Source organism: Leptodactylus fuscus, chromosome 5 (assembly GCF_031893055.1).
Source record: "Leptodactylus fuscus isolate aLepFus1 chromosome 5, aLepFus1.hap2, whole genome shotgun sequence".
Taxonomy (NCBI): domain Eukaryota; kingdom Metazoa; phylum Chordata; class Amphibia; order Anura; family Leptodactylidae; genus Leptodactylus; species Leptodactylus fuscus.
The window spans coordinates 21,013,461-21,029,969 of record NC_134269.1 but is presented as its reverse complement, the minus strand read 5'-3'; the positions used below and the strand labels follow the sequence as shown (position 1 = coordinate 21,029,969).

The 16,509-nt window shown below is 44.7% G+C and overlaps 1 protein-coding gene across 1 annotated transcript; it reads right to left on the bottom strand.

Annotated features, from left to right (window-relative positions):
• Positions 1 to 7,517: 7,517 nt before the first annotated feature.
• On the bottom strand, positions 7,518 to 16,016 carry LOC142204757 (beta-1,3-galactosyltransferase 1-like). The gene is made up of 2 exons (XM_075276077.1): positions 15,944 to 16,016; positions 7,518 to 8,572 (listed from the first exon to the last, which is right to left on the bottom strand). Exon 2 carries the CDS (start codon positions 8,535 to 8,537, stop codon positions 7,518 to 7,520), a length of 1,020 nt encoding a protein of 339 aa, XP_075132178.1. The 5' UTR covers positions 8,538 to 8,572; positions 15,944 to 16,016.
• Positions 16,017 to 16,509: the final 493 nt, after the last annotated feature.

The window sequence follows — 16,509 nt, the reverse complement described above, 5'->3', positions numbered from 1 at the left end:
AGGAGCCCTGACAGTGTTCTACACTATGTTTTATAGATAGGTTCCTAGGAGCCCTGACAGTGTTCTACACTATGTAAACTATGTAACACTATGTAGTGATTATACCATTAGTATCAAAGTACAATCTTAATATTGATAAAATAATTTTCAATCCCTATGTAAATGAACTATTAGTGTCCCTGGGCGTGGTTGAGTCTCTTTGAGCAACTTTTCCTCCCGTGATTACTATTAGTTGTCGTGTACTGGGTGGTGACCGTAGGTCGGAGGTCAGTACTCTGACAGTCATAACCACTTTCCGAGTCAAGTGTGAATGTTGATTTCCTCAGCAGAAAGATTACACAAGATTACACAAGAATCGCTATGTCACTAACCTTTCCTACAACAACAACATATAAGATGCCATTTAAATAAACTTCTCAATATCTTATCTATTAGCTGTTTATATAGAAATGTATCTAAGGCTCCTCAGAAATCGCGGGAGGAGATTCCACCTTCATATTTGTGACTTAAATAACCCTGCCCTATATCTTGTCTGAGGTCACCAATGATGATACAGATTTATTGCTTTATTATCCTATTGCAGATTCTACCTTCTGTTTCTCCTATGCTGCACTTTTCCGTTAACCCTTTGCTGACCTATTCATTTCCGATGTCTTGGGTAAGGATTTATCGGAGCTGTATAGAAGAACCAAAAACGTCTTGCACATAGTAACCTGCACACTTGGCTCATTGCAGGGTTGGTGTCAGGGGTAAGCAGAAATAGACAATCATCCGGGAGGAATGGGGGGGAGGGGTCACCATCCATTATGGGAGCCTTAGAGTGTGCTCAGCCAGAACTGTAGGGAGTGGCAATTTGGACTTTAGCTGGGCGCTCCCTCTATATATTTGTGTATTTTCACACACAACAATGATCCTGTAATAGATGTATGCAGGAGCGTCCGCTACACAGATTTATTGTACCTTTGGCTGGAAGATCTTTGCAGAGCACATGACCGAAAAGTACTAAAAGTGCTATAAACGCAGCGACATCTCTCCAGACAGGAGCTGAAAAGGCTTGAGGAAGTAAAGAGTCACCCTATATACATACCTCCCAACCGTCCGGATTTCCGTGGGACATTCACAATTCCGGTGACAAATCCCGCGGTCCCGGTTGGAGGGAGGTATGTCCCGATTTCAACTCAGATCTGCGTCCAGAGGACGCAGATCTGAGTTGAATACATACGCGGCTGAAGCAAGGAGCTGACACAGGTCAGCTCCTCGCTTCGCCACTGCCGCCGGCTACTGGCTTGTAGACGTGATGTGATGACGGCACATCGCGTCTACAACTGTGCGCCAGTGAGAGAGAGGCGCGCAGAGTTCAGCAGGGGAACGAGGAGAAGGTAAGTTTAATGTGGAGGTGGAACGTGAAACTGGGGGCAGAGATGGAGGGACATGAATCTGGGGGCAGAGATGGAGGGACATGAATCTTGGGGCAGAGATGGAGGGACATGAATCTGGGTGCAGAGATGGAGAGGACATGAATCTGGGGGCAGAGATGGAGAGGACATGAATCTGGGGGCAGACATGGGGGGACATGAATCTGTGGGCAGAGATGGGGGGCATGAATCTGGAGGAAGAGATGGGGGGACATGAATCACGGGGCAGAGATGGGGGGACATGAATCTGGGGGCAGAGATGGAGGGACATGAATCTGGGGGCAGAGATGTGGAGACATGAATCTGGGGGCAGAGATGTGGGACATGAATCTGGGGGCAGAGATGGGGGACATGAATCTGGGGGCAGAGATGGGGGACATGAATCTGGGGACAGAGATGGAGGGGACATGAAACTGGGGGCAGAGATGGAGGGACATGAATCTGGGGCAGAGATGGGGGGACATGAATCTGGGGACAGAGATGGAGGGGACATGAATCTGGGGGCAGAGATGTGGAGACATGAATCTGGGGGCAGAGATGGGGGACATGAATCTGGGGGCAGAGATGGGGGGACATGAATCTGGGGGCAGAGATGGAGAGAACATGAATCTGGGGGCAGAGATGTGGGGACATGAATCTGGGGGCAGAGATGGAGAGGAAATGAATCTGGGGGCAGAGATGGAGGGGACATTAATCTGGGGGCAGAGATGTGGAGACATGAATCTGTGGGCAGAGATGGGGGACATGAATCTGGGGCAGAGATGTGGGGACATGAATCTGGGGGCAGAGATGGAGGGACATGAATCTGGGGGCAGAGATGGAGAGGACATGAATCTGGGGGCAGACATGGGGGGACATGAATCTGTGGGCAGAGATGGGGGCATGAATCTGGAGGCAGAGATGGGGGGACATGAATCTGGGGGCAGAGATGGAGGGACCTGAATCTGGGGGCAGAGATGGGGGGACATGAATCTGGGGGCAGAGATGGGGGGACATGAATCTGGGGACAGAGATGGAGGGGACATGAAACTGGGGGCAGAGATGGAGGGACATGAATCTGGGGCAGAGATGGGGGGACATGAATCTGGGGACAGAGATGGAGGGGACATGAATCTGGGGGCAGAGATGTGGAGACATGAATCTGGGGGCAGAGATGGGGGACATGAATCTGGGGGCAGAGATGGGGGACATGAATCTGGGGGCAGAGATGGAGAGAACATGAATCTGGGGGCAGAGATGTGGGGACATGAATCTGGGGGCAGAGATGGAGAGGAAATGAATCTGGGGGCAGAGATGGAGGGGACATGAATCTGGGGGCAGAGATGTGGAGACATGAATCTGGGGGCAGAGATGGGGGACATGAATCTGGGGCAGAGATGTGGGGACATGAATCTGGGGGCAGAGATGGAGGGACATGAATCTGGGGGCAGAGATGGAGAGGACATGAATCTGGAGGCAGAGATGGGGGGACATGAATCTGGGGGCAGAGATGGAGGGACCTGAATCTGGGGGCAGAGATGGGGGGACATGAATCGGGGGCAGAGATGTGGAGACATGAATCTGGGGGCAGAGATGGGTGGACATGAATCTGGGGGCAGAGATGGGTGGCCATGAAACTGGGTGCAGAGATGGAGGAGACATGAATCTGGGGGCAGAGATGGGTGGACATGAATCTGGGGGCAGAGATGGGGGGACATGAATCTGGGGACAGAGATGGAGGGGACATGAAACTGGGGGCAGAGATGGAGGGACATGAATCTGGGGGCAGAGATGGGGGGGACATGAAACTGGGGCAGAGATAGAGGGGGGACATGAAACTGGGGCAGATGAAGGGTGTATATGAAACTGGGGCAGAGATAGAGGGGGGACATGAAACTGGGGCAGATGAAGGGTGTATATGAAACTGGGGGAGAGATAGAGGGAGAACATATAATTTATGGGTGACTGTAGGAGGATTATACTGTGTGCGGGCACATGAAAAATTAATGAGAATGGGCGGAGTCAACACAAAAGTGGGTGGGGCTAAATTTGCCGCGGCGCGCTACGCACACATTTTGTCCCTCTTTCAGTTCTTCGAAAGTTGGAAGGTATGTATATATATATGGACACTGCACAGTACCACTTCTCCTGTCCTGTATACTCTTATACTGTCTGACACTGAGAGCGGGGGTGGGGATCATAAACGGTGAGACCCATAAATATCAGAGGTCACTTTTTTTCCCACGTTTGGTTTTGGTTTCTATAATTGTTTTAGCAACCCCTGCGCCTGTCCCCTGACCCCGAGGGGTTTATGCAATTCTAATTGTTGACAGAAATCCCCAGTAACGTCACGGCCTTCATCTGGTTTACAATCCAGTTTTCCTTTAACAAGAGGCAGAAACCAGAAATTCAGGAGCAGTGAGTGAAAAATGAAACAAGATGAACGTCCAGAAATAGAGAGAAGAGAACACAATGTACAAAAGGTCATAGACGTACAAGTATGAAAGATGGAGGAACCTCGGAAGATTCCTTTTGTTTCGTGTTGGGAAGGTTCGGCCTACAGATTAATTTGAGGTTGAATAAGTTTGTGAAATGATTACACTTTGGGGTCTCTTCGCAGTATAATAGAGGGATGGAAGCCGAGATCTACTTTTAAGTCACTTTGCATAAATCTATCGTACGGGGTAATATAGTAAATAGAGATGGGCGAACACTGTTCGGATCAGCCGACCCGAACAGCACGCACCAATAGAAATGAATGGAAGCACCTGTGACGCCGGCCGCCGGCAAAGTCAGCGTCACAGGTGCTTCCATTCATTTCTATGGGTGCGTACTGTTCGGATCGGCTGATCCGAACAGTGTTCGCTCATCTCTAATAGTAAACCGTAATGTATTTTAACCAATAATAATGCTTCTTTTTCCACTTATCCTCCTCCTCCTACTTCCTAAACTCACTCTGAAATTACTGCTAAATCCGTCTTGGGGACGAGACGAATTATCAGGTCATAAAGGGATCAGATTCCATGCTGAAAGACAGAGAATCAGACAGACACACTAGTACGTGTTTTACCGCCTCTCCTCCATTCTGCTGCTGCTGCTTCTGGCAGAGTATACAGAGAGTGAGGGGAGCAGGATCTTCTATACATGGGCAGAGTATGGGAGACATCATTGCAGCTAGTCTCCACCCACCAGCTCAGGGAGAACTGATAATAAGATATGGAGGGGAAAACTGATGAAAAAGAACATTCAAGGGAAACTTTGTTACATGTTTTATTCAGTACTGAAAAATGGAGGGAGGGCGCCCAAAAAGAATACAATTCACGGTACAATAAATATAAATACAGAAAATCAGTCCTAAAATTCATTTAGCAACATGTGCAATATCCAGAATGCCCCTCAGGTAGGTCAAACCTTTAGTGAATTACCCGATTTTGTTAACCTTGTCAATGCCGAATACTTTTTATCTTATAGCACACGTGACATACCATATGGTAGATTACATTCAAGACATGGTACATATCACATATGGAGTGTTATTGTTAGAGCAAAGGAAGACTTTTGGTTGGGTGGGCAGTTGCACTTTTAGCATCACAAGACTGAGAGTCTCCCTTGTACCCCATCTAAAGGGAATGACAATGATTGCTGGTATTAACGTTATTTAACCCGCATGGTGAATGTTGTAAGAAAATTTTTAAAAAAATCGTTAAAACTGCTTTTATTTTATCCTGCTTCCCCTCAAAGATGGTACCAATAAAAAACCAACTAATCCCACAAAAAACAAACCCTGGAAAAAAAAAAAAAATACAGAAAATGGAGACATGAAAATAGATTATTTTTAATGTTTTGCTGTGCAAAAGTGCTAAAATTGAAAAAAAAAAAAATAATAATAATAAAAAAAAAATATATATATATATATATATACTGTATATATATATATATATATATATATATATATATATATATATATATATATACTATATATATATATATATATATATATATATATATATATATATATATACATGTAACTTTATTTAGGCTTCATGGTAAACAGCACAAAATATATCATTTCACAAATAATGGTAAAAAAGTTTATTTCATTCCCCAATAAAATTGAACTGACCTAATACAGCCGACTCTTTAAAGATGGTGTCACCGCTGCTTCTAAAGCCCTCAAATCCTGAGGGGTTGTGTAAATCCCCCAAACAAAAATACAATTAAAATTTTTTTTAAATAAAATCACAGTTCAAATCTTCCCCCTTTCCCTAAGGTTGAGGCCCCACATTGCAGAAACGCAGCTTTTTTTTGTTGCAGATTTTGCCGCGTTTTTTTGAGCCAAAGCCAAGGATGGCTACAAAAGGAATGGGAACTATATGGGAAGTTCTTATACTTCTCCCTTCTGCTCAATCCCCTCCTGACTTTGGCTCAAAAAAACCGCAACAAAATCTGCAACGAAAAAAGTTGCGTTTCTGAAAAATGGGGCCTCAGCCTAAAAAGAACATAAATACTAGAGATGAGTGAGTAGTATTTGATCGAATACCTCGCCGCCATAGGTATACGTGTAAGCGGCCGAACACCAAGGGGATAAACGCTTTGAATATTCGATGCGCTTAACCCCTTGGTGTTCAGCCGCTTACACGCATACCTATGGCGGCGAGGTATTCGATTGAATTCTACTCGCTCATTTCTAACAAATACATTATAAATCTCCAGAACTGAACCATAAAAATCTAAATGTTTTTAGACATACAGTGAACACTAGTTGGCAAAAGGTGAAAATAGTTGAGTAGTTGCCATTTTGCCTCTCCCCAAAAAATTGAGCAAAAAAACAAAACAAAAAGATTACACAACGTTTCCCCCAAAATGGTATAAATAACAACTACTTCATGTCCTGCCAAAAATACACATTACACAGCTCTTACACAGGGGTATAAATACATGGTGGCTCGAATAAGTTTTTGTATTTTTCAGAAAAATAAAAAAAATCTGTAGGCTATCTTGGCTTCCATACACATAAGACAGTGAACTTCTTCCTGTTGTGTATAGGGGCCATATAGGGAATGTACTGTTGCGTCACCGAGCGGTGGATTGAGGCGGCCCCTCACTCTTAGCAGAGAGCAGGTCCTCTCCCTGCCTGCTCTCTGCCTGCTAACGCCACCTGCTCCGCCCCCTCCACGCCAATCCGCCCCTCGGCTCCACCCCCTCTGCTCCGCCCCCTCCTCCTGGGGGTGTGTGTGGCTTTCTGACGTCCGCCTCAGGCGGCACAAAGACTAGGTTCACCCCTGTCCAAACCCCATTACCCCAACAACTTGTCCTGCAAACATTAAGCTCCATATGAGGGCTCAATGTTTGCAGGACAAGGTGTTCTTCATAATGGGACCGTTTATTATTCTGTACAATGTACCGGTTAGCTGGAAAAAAAATCTCAATGGGGTGGAATTGGAGAAAAACTGCATTTGTGCCACCTTCTCATGGGCTTCGTTTTTACGCCGTTCACTCTGCAGCCAAAATAACTTGTCACCTGTATTCTATGTTTTGGTACAATTCCAGAGAATACCAAATTTATATAGTTTTATTTAAATTTTAACCCCTTAAGAAAAAATCCAAAACTTTGTAAAAAAAAAAAAAAAAATTTTTAAGTCACCATATTCATATTTTTTAAAAAAATTTCCTTGTAGCAGCCATTGTGGTGGGGTAGACTCTAAACGCTAAGAAAAGGAATGGGGAGAACAAAGAACTGAGAGAGTCAGCAGCGGTGTGCTGCCGTAGTATGTATATGGAATAAGCAGCAGGACAGCCAGCTAGATGAAGGAGTCGCACAGTCTCTGGAAAAAGGAATCTGAAGTCTTTACATAAAATCTCCCATCTAAATTGTGCAAATATTAGTTCAGTTACTCAAGTCAGATCCTCTGCCCGATCGCCCAACGTTCATCTACTGCTACCTAGGGAATAATTTAGGATGTGCTTATGGGAAATTTAACAGTTATATGGGACAAAAAGTTGTCAAAAGCAGACTGCTCCTTTAATGGCCATATCTTGCTCCAGGTCCATATACATTTCTGAAAAAGTCTCATTACCAAAACAAGTTGTTTTATTTCCAATCCATGTTCATTTTTTTTTACATTAGCACTTCTGGGATTTGTTAGCCCAAAAATCTGTCCATACATCTCGTAACTCTTTTCCAGCGTAATGGTGCACTAAGACAACATTCTTAAATTTGCAAAGGTCATATGAAAATCTGTAGATATTAAATTTACCTCTAGGGGGTTTGGTAGGTAGAATATTGAGCTCATACAAGCAAATTCCTATAAAAGCATCTTCCATGGGGATGACCCTAGTTTCTTGGGCCACATTATAGATTTTTTTGGCCATATCCGCTGAAAAGACATATCCAGGACCCGTGCAGTAGGGTGGGTAGGTGGCATTTGGATAGATCTCCTTAGGCATGTACCACTTATAAGCCTTGCTCCTCATAGGTCCAGTCTTGGCCTTTATGTCTCCTGTGAAGTAATTGTTACGGACCGGTAAGTCTGGGTGAAGTAGTTCATGGACCAAGTAGTCTACATTAAAAAATATGTCTACATCTGCCTTCATGACATAGCTGGCAGAAGAACAGAATTTGGCCACCCATTCCATACCCATCAAGGTTTTCAATGTCAAGTTGTAATAGGTGTCCGTGAAGTCTTGAAGAATGATGTCTCCAAAAACCTTACTTTCTTCCTCCAACAACCTCTGGGTTCGGTCAGGGGCAACCCGAGGTAGACCCACCAGAAATATCCTGACCACATCAACATCATAAATTCTTTCGTTACCCCATGTTTCCCGGATCGTATGTCTAGACGCCACGTCATGGCTACCTACACACACCATTATAACAAGGAAAGGCTTCCGGTTCTTGCATTTGTCTGGTTGGTTAATGAGGAACTTGTATGGATATGGGTACGGAGGAGCCAGGGGGTGCCGGAAAGCCGGGTAAGTGTTATTGTTCACAGGTTTTTCTCTCTCCTGTAATCTTACAGAATCTTGAATCCACTTGCTGATAGCTACTTCTTTTCTTTCGTAGTAAAATAAGTAACCAGACCAAACAAGAAGGATCATCAGATGTAAAGTGAAGAACTTCCGTGAGCAGATTCGACCTTTCATGTTGTCCCCTGAAGTTCAAGACCTCACCAAGATTTCTGAAAAGGTTATATAAGAGAAAAAGTTTAGAAAACAACAACTAGGTAAAAACTTCACACTATGATATGTCATGTAAGTTCCACCATCTACATTTATATGAGGTCTTAAAGGGGTGATCAAGGTTTTTAAAATTGAAGACCTATCTTTAAAGCAGTTCTATAGATGACCTACCCTCAGATCAGTCGGGGGTCTGACATCCGGCACCCACATCAACTAGCTGTTCTTAGTAACTGATACACACAAGTATTGATCATGGCATGTAATGATGAAGAGTCTGCAGTGCTTTGAAACAGCTGATCAGTGAGGGTCCTGACACATGGACCCCTACTGATTTAAGAACCTGGATATCTCCTTTAACATATACATAAAATTAAGCAGTTCCTAGAGGTGTATTATGAAGCCCAAATGCAAAACGATGCACCTACACTGGGACCTATAGTAGTGGGGGACTCCTGAGTTGACCTGGATCGAGTGTGTGCTTTCATACTTCTTTCATACGCCTCTGGAAGAAAAGCTACTCCCAGGAAGACTTCCTCAGTTACAAAGAGGCAGTTCTCACATTTAAGACCGCACTCACCTCCGCAAAGCAGGTCTACTTCACCACACTCATATCCGCACTCTCTCGCAACCCCAAACAGTTATTCACCACCTTCAACTCCCTCCTCCGTCCTCCCGCCCCCCCTCCGACATCACTCATCTCAGCTGACGACTTCGCCTCCTTATTCAGAACTAAAATTGACACCATCAGAGACAGTCTCACCCTACTCCCCCTACAATCCATCCACCAAACTACTTACTGCTTCTCATCCCTGACCTGTTTCTCCACCATCACTGATGAAAAACTCTCCTCCCTAATCTCCAAATCCCACCTCACCTCCTGCGCACTTGATCTGATCCAGTCACATCTCATCCCCAAACTCACTGAAGTCATTACTCCGGCCCTAACTCATCTCTTCAACCTATCCCTAACCAATGGATCCTTCCCCTTAGCCTTCAAACATGCTATTGTCACTCCTATACTTAAGAAACCGTCCCTCGACACGTCCTCTCCAGCCAACTATTGTCCCATCTCACTGCTCCCGTTCGCCTCAAAACTTCTTGAGCAGCATGTCCACTCCGAACTCTCCTCCTATCTCTCGTCCAACCTGCTCTTTGACAGACTACAGTCAGGCTTCAGACCCCGGCACTCCACTGAAACTGCCCTAACAAAAGTCACTAACGACCTGCTAACCGCCAAAGCCAAGCACCATTACTCTGTCCTCCTCCTTCTTGACCTCTCCTCTGCCTTTGACACAGTTGACCACTCCCTCTTACAAGAAATTCTCTCATCCCTTGGTATCTCAGATCTGGTCCTCTCCTGGATCTCCTCATACCTCACCGACCGCACATTCAGCGTCTCCCACTCGCACACCACCTCCTCACCTCGCCCTCTCTCTGTAGGTGTCCCCCAGGGCTCCATCCTAGGACCCCTCCTGTTCTCCATCTACACCCTCGGCCTGGGCCAACTCATAGAATCTCATGGTTTTCAATACCACTGCTATGCCGATGACACCCAAATATACATCTCTGGACCAGACATTACCTCCCTGCTGACCAGAGTTCCAGATTGCTTAGTGGCCGTAGCCTCCTTCCTCTCCTCCCGCTTTCTCAAACTCAACATGGAGAAAACGGAGTTCATCATCTTCACGCCACCCCGTATGGCCCTCCACTTGACCCATCTATCAAAGTTAACGGAACCACAATTACCCATCTCACAGGCCCGATGCCTTCAAGTCACACGTTCAAACCCTCAACACTTCCTGCCGCCTCCAACTCAAAAACATCCACCGAATCCGCTCCTTCCTCACCCCTGAATCTACTAAGGTGCTCGTCCAGGCCCTCATAATCTCCCGCTAAGACTACTGCAACACCCTTCTCCATGGATTCCCAGCAAACACCCTCGCCCCCCTCCAGTCCACCTTAAACTGTGCTGCTCATTTAATTCACCTCACCCCCCGTTCTTCATCCGCTGCTCCCCTCTGCCAGTCCCTCCATTGGCTACCCATTGCCCAGCAAACTGAGTTCAAGCTACTCACGCTAACATACAAAGCCATCCACAACCTGTCCCCTCCATATATCTCCGACCTCATCTCCCACTACCTGCCTACACATAACCTCAGATCCTCCAACGACCTCCTACTCCGCTCTGCTCTCATCCGCTCCTCACACAACCGTCTCCAAGATTTCTCTCGTGCATCCCCCATACTCTGGAACTCCTTACCAAGACACATAAGACTGACCCCCACAATCACAAGAAGGCCCTGAAGACTCATCTATTCAGGAAGGCCTACAACCTCCAATAACACTATCACCGCACCCCCATCTGTACAGTCTCCCCCTCTCCTTCTGTCTCTACCCCCCTTCCCCCATAGATTGTAAGCCCTCGCGGGCAGGGCCCTCTACCCCGCTGTGCCAGCCGATCACTGTTAGTATTATATCTACCTGTATATTCTGTGTATTGTATGTAACCCCCAAATGTGCAGCACCATGGAATTAATATAATAATGTAAAGCACCATGGAAGTAATATAATAATGTACAGCACCATGGAATTAATATAATAATGTACAGCACCATGGAAGTAATATAATAATGTAAAGCACCATGGGATTAATATAATAATGTACAGCACCATGGAATTAATACAATAATGTACAGCACCATGGAATTAATATAATAATGTACAGCACCATGGAAGTAATATAATAATGTAAAGTACCATGGAATTAATATAATAATGTAAAGCACCATGGAAGTAATATAATAATGTACAGCACTATGGGATTAATGGCGCTATATAAATAAACAATAATAATAATAATAATAATAATAATAATAATAATAATACTTTTCCAGACTCAGGTCCCAGTTTCAACTCTATCTGCATCCTTAGGACACAGATAAAATTGAATGTAATGGTGGGCCACACAACGATCAGCTTCTGTTTGAAGATATCTGTGGTAGAGAGGTGTAATGATCTCCGAGCTGGAGATAGCACCACAGCTGAAGTCTGCAGGCACCTCCATGGGAGCAGGGCTAGGTTAGTGTGGCCCCTTCCCGTCAAAGACAATTTTTGCATTTTTGCTTTTAACTTTCCACTTTGAGAACTTGATAACTTTTATATTTTTTTTGCACACAGAGCCATAGGAGGGCTCATTGTTTGCTGGACAAATTGTACTTCCTAATGTTATCAATTACCATTCTCTACAATGTAGTGGGAGGCTAGGAAAAATTCAGCATGGGGAATTGGAAGAAAGCTTAGTTTGTGCGACTTTCTTATGGGCTTTGTTTCTATGGTGTTCATTGTGCGGCCATAAAAAACAAGGCTTGAACCTGAGATCTTTAGATTGCTTGTGTCATAGACTACAAAACGACTGTATTACAGTCCTTGAGGAAATTGCTATATTCCTATTGAGACCTGCCATAGACAATCCTCAATAGGCATATAGTTAAGACAGGTCTAGGAGCTGTACCAGAGCAGGAAAGGAAGGAGGCTTTGGGGGTATCGGAGGTAGGCCAATTTTTTTAAGTTTGGGGGCAAAAATGAAAGGGTCTATACTAGAGATGAGTGAACACTATTCGAAACAGCCGTTTCGAATAGCACGCTCCCATAGAAATGAATGGACGCAGCTGGCACGCGGGGGTTAAGCGCCGGCCGCCAGCAGAGTCTGCGTGCTGTGTGCTGCTATAGGAACATGCTATTTGAAATGGCTGTTTCTAATAGTGTTCGCTCATCTCTAGTCAATACCCATGAACGGAGTAGGCTCTTATCATGGATATTTTTACGTTTGGGTCTCTGCTGTATAATACAGCGGAGATCCGGTGGCTATGGTGATTGCTTGTATTTAAACACCGGACTCCTACTGTAATAGTACGGTAGATGTCAGGAAAGGGTTAAAGTTTATATATTTATTAAATGATGACTGAGGGTGCATAATGTGAGGGTCACTTGATAGGATACTATGGGGGCCAATTTAGGAGACACTGTATGATGTGGGGGTTACTTGTGGGGCATCTAATGGCATGGGACCACTTTGGGGAACATTAAATTATTTGGCTGGAACTCGGGGAGACACTGAATTATGTTGTGGCCACTTGAGGGGTGAGGGGGCACTTGAGGGGACATTATATTAGGTGGGTTGGGGGCTAACAAAACCTTTGTATTGGTCCCACTAGTGTTAGTTGGCTTACTGTGAGCTAGAATTAGATGACACAATTTGTGACATTTATACCATTTTTGTATTTAATTAAAGCCACACCCATTTGTCAAACAATTCGGAAACTATCACGTTTTTATCGGTAACTGAGGATTATTACCACAACCATATACTCTAGTGCAGGATATAGTACAATCACCCTCGTACTATACGCTCTTACCTACACGCTCATGAATAGCTGTTCTTTACTTTTCCTCCTTCCTTTCCTCCTCTCCTCTTTTATCCAGATTTTAGTCGCTGACTACCATGTATCCTGCCTATTAATTCTAAATATTCTCGTATAAATCTCCGAACCACAATAACACGTTTTATGTAAACTTGTTTGAATATCAAACATAGGAACCAGTTTTGTGTGTGATAAGGCTATAATTTCCAGAGGAGCGGAGGCCCGACCGTATCCAGATAGGGCGATATGGGTGACTAAAAGCTAGAACTATTTTTGGACATATCCGTTTACACCTATCAGTATGAACTATTAAATTTAACCCCTTCCCGACATGCGCCGTAATAGTACGGCGCGTGTCGGGTCTGTAACTATGGCGACCGCCCGGGAGCCGGGCGGCCGTCATATCCGCCGGGTGTCTACTGCTTTAAGCAGTAGACAACCGGCTCTAATGCCTCCGATCGGTCCCCGGACCGATCGGAGGCATTAACCCCTCCGGCGCTGCTGTCAAAGGCGCCGGAGGCGCCATCTTCCCGGCGGCGTATGGGCGCCGCCATTTTGGCAAGGATCACCGGCTCCTGTAGCATGCTCCAGGGCCGACCCCCCATTGCCATGACAGCCGGGAGCCTTGTTAAGGGCTCCCAGCCAGTCTGCAAATTCTCTCTTTTGCAGGCTGGTGTATACAGCCTGCAAAAGAGATGATGATTTTTTGCAATGCATTGCAATGCATTAGCATTGTAATGCATTGCATTAGTGATCAGACCCCCTGGGGTTCAACACCCCTAGGGGGTCTAATAAATGCAAAAAAAAAAATAAAAAAAAAAGTAAAAAAAAAATATAAAAAAATATAAAAAGTATTAAAAGTTCAAATCACCCCCCTTTCCCTAGAACACATATAAAAGTAGTTAAAAACTGTGAAACATATACATGTTAGGTATCCCCGCGTCCGAAATCGCCCGCTCTACAAATCTATAAAAATATTTTTCCTGTTCGGTAAACGCCGTAGCAGGAAAAATAGTCAAAAGTGCCAAACCGCCGTTTTTTCACTGTTTTAATTCTGATAAAAATTTGAATAAAAAGTGATCAAAGCAATAACATTTCCCGAAAATGGTAGAACTAAAAAGTACATCCGGCCCCGCAAAAAAAGACACCCTATGCATCCCCGTACACCTATGTATAAAAAAGTTACGGCTGTCGGAATATGGCGACTTTTAGAAAAAAAATTTTTTAACACCGTTTTGGAATTTTTTTTAGGGGTCAAAATGTAAATAAAACCATATAAATTTGGTATCCCTGGAACCGTACCGAAACACAGAATACAGGGGACATGTCATTTTGGCTGCACAGTGAACGCCGTAAAACCAAAGCCCGTAAGAAAGTCGCAGAAATGCATTTTTTCTTCAAATCCACCCCATTCTGAATTTTTTTCCTGCTTCCCAGTACATTATATAGAATAATTAATGGTGGCATCATGAAGAAAAAATTGTCCCGCAAAAATTAAGACCTCATATGACTCTGGGAGTGGAGAAATAAAAAAGTTATGGGGTTTAGAAGGAGGGGAGTCAAAAACGAAAAACGAAAATCAAAAAATGCCATCGGCGGGAAGGGGTTAAAGGGATTTTCCTCAATCACTCCGAAACGGCCAAACGGATTATAGTGTGACTTGCCACATACCTAGACTGGCGCCCGCAAGGAAACATAGGCACCTTTAGATCCCCGTAGGTTGCCGGTTTTCATTGCCGCAAGCACCGAAATTACGGTCAGCGGGGGCTGGACCTGTGCTGTTGTCATGCCAGTCCTTTGTGCTGATCTCTGATTGCAGCGCCCGATACAGGGGACGGAGCTATAGCGGCTCAAGCCAGCCGCCGAGCGACAGAAATAAAATGGCAGCGCTTATGCGAAGTCCAGAACGGGCTGGCTTCGGTGGAGCCCAGCACGCGGCGTGGATAGGTGAGTCCGCCGGGGCCTCATGGGTTGGAGAGTGGAGGAGGAACCTGGAGCAAAATACACTGAACCGCCGTCTATACGTCGAGCGACGTGCATGACTGCAACACAGTCTGCAGGCTCGGGACACTGGGTGCGCGGGAGTCCCCTTTGCAGGGGGGCGCTGGGGTCATGCGTGGAGGGAGAGGGGAGACTGGTGTCACGGCGGCGGCGATCTGGGGCTGAGTTGCAGGTCTGTCGCGCACAGGGGAAACGGGGCCGCAGACGAAGTCGTGGGTATTGCTAGTAATTAAAAAATTTAGCAGAGTCTAAAATTTACATAGTATAGGTGTAGATACACCAGATCAGCACATACTATAGGTGCAGATACACCAGATAATACACCGTATCACATAGTATAGGTGTAGATACACCAGATCAGCACATACTATAGGTGCAGATACACCAGATAATACACCGTATCACATAGTATAGGTGTAGATACACCAGATCAGCGTATAGTGTCACATAGTATAGGTGTAGATACACCAGATCAGTGCATAGTATCATATATTATAGATGTAGATACACCAGATTAGCACACCGTATCACATAGTATAGGTGTAGATACACCAGATCAGCACACCGTATCACATAGTATAGGTGCAGATACACCAGATCAGTACATAGTATTACATAGTATAGGTGCAGATACACCAGATCAGCACATAGTATAGATGCAGATACACCAGATCAGTACATAGTATAGGTGTAGATACACCAGATCAGCGTATAGTGTCACATAGTATAGGTGTAGATACACCAGATCAGTGCATAGTATCATATATTATAGATGTAGATACACCAGATCAGCACACAGTATCACATACTACAAGTGCAGATACACCAGATCAGCAGATACTATAGGTGCAGATGCACCAGATAGTACACCGTATCACATAGTATAGATGTAAGTACACTAGATCAGCACAGAGTATCACATAGTATAGATGTAAGTTTTCCTCTTACCTTAGTTAACCCTTTGTGCTTTTATATCTGCAGTGTGTAGTCAGGCTCAATATCATATGTTCGTCCACTGATGTCTGGATATAGCGGCTATAGAGAGTAATGTCACTGACTCCGCTGCCTCCTGCACCTTATCTTATCCACGTTCCTCTCCCGTTTCCTCCTGTCAGACCTTATAACTGTTTTTATAATCGGTAGAACTTTGAACTCTCAGCTACGTAGAAAGTTGTCCTGCCCCCGCTAAATGCTACCCTGAGGTGTGTGTGAGTGACTGACATACAGGTAACCCAACCTGATAAACTAGAATCTATGGGGAAGTCTCCAGAATCTATTGTGTTATAGGGTTAGTGAAGCAGCAAAGCAATAGAGCAGAAAAGTGGATTAACTTGTATAACAAAATCATAGACTAAACACCTGGGGTATCAAAGATATTTCTCTCTCTCTCTCTCTCTTTCTCTATATGTACATATATCTCTTGCTCACAGTATCACATCAGTATATTACACAGAGCCAGGTATCACATCAGTATATTACACAGAACCAGATATCACATCAGTATATTACATAGA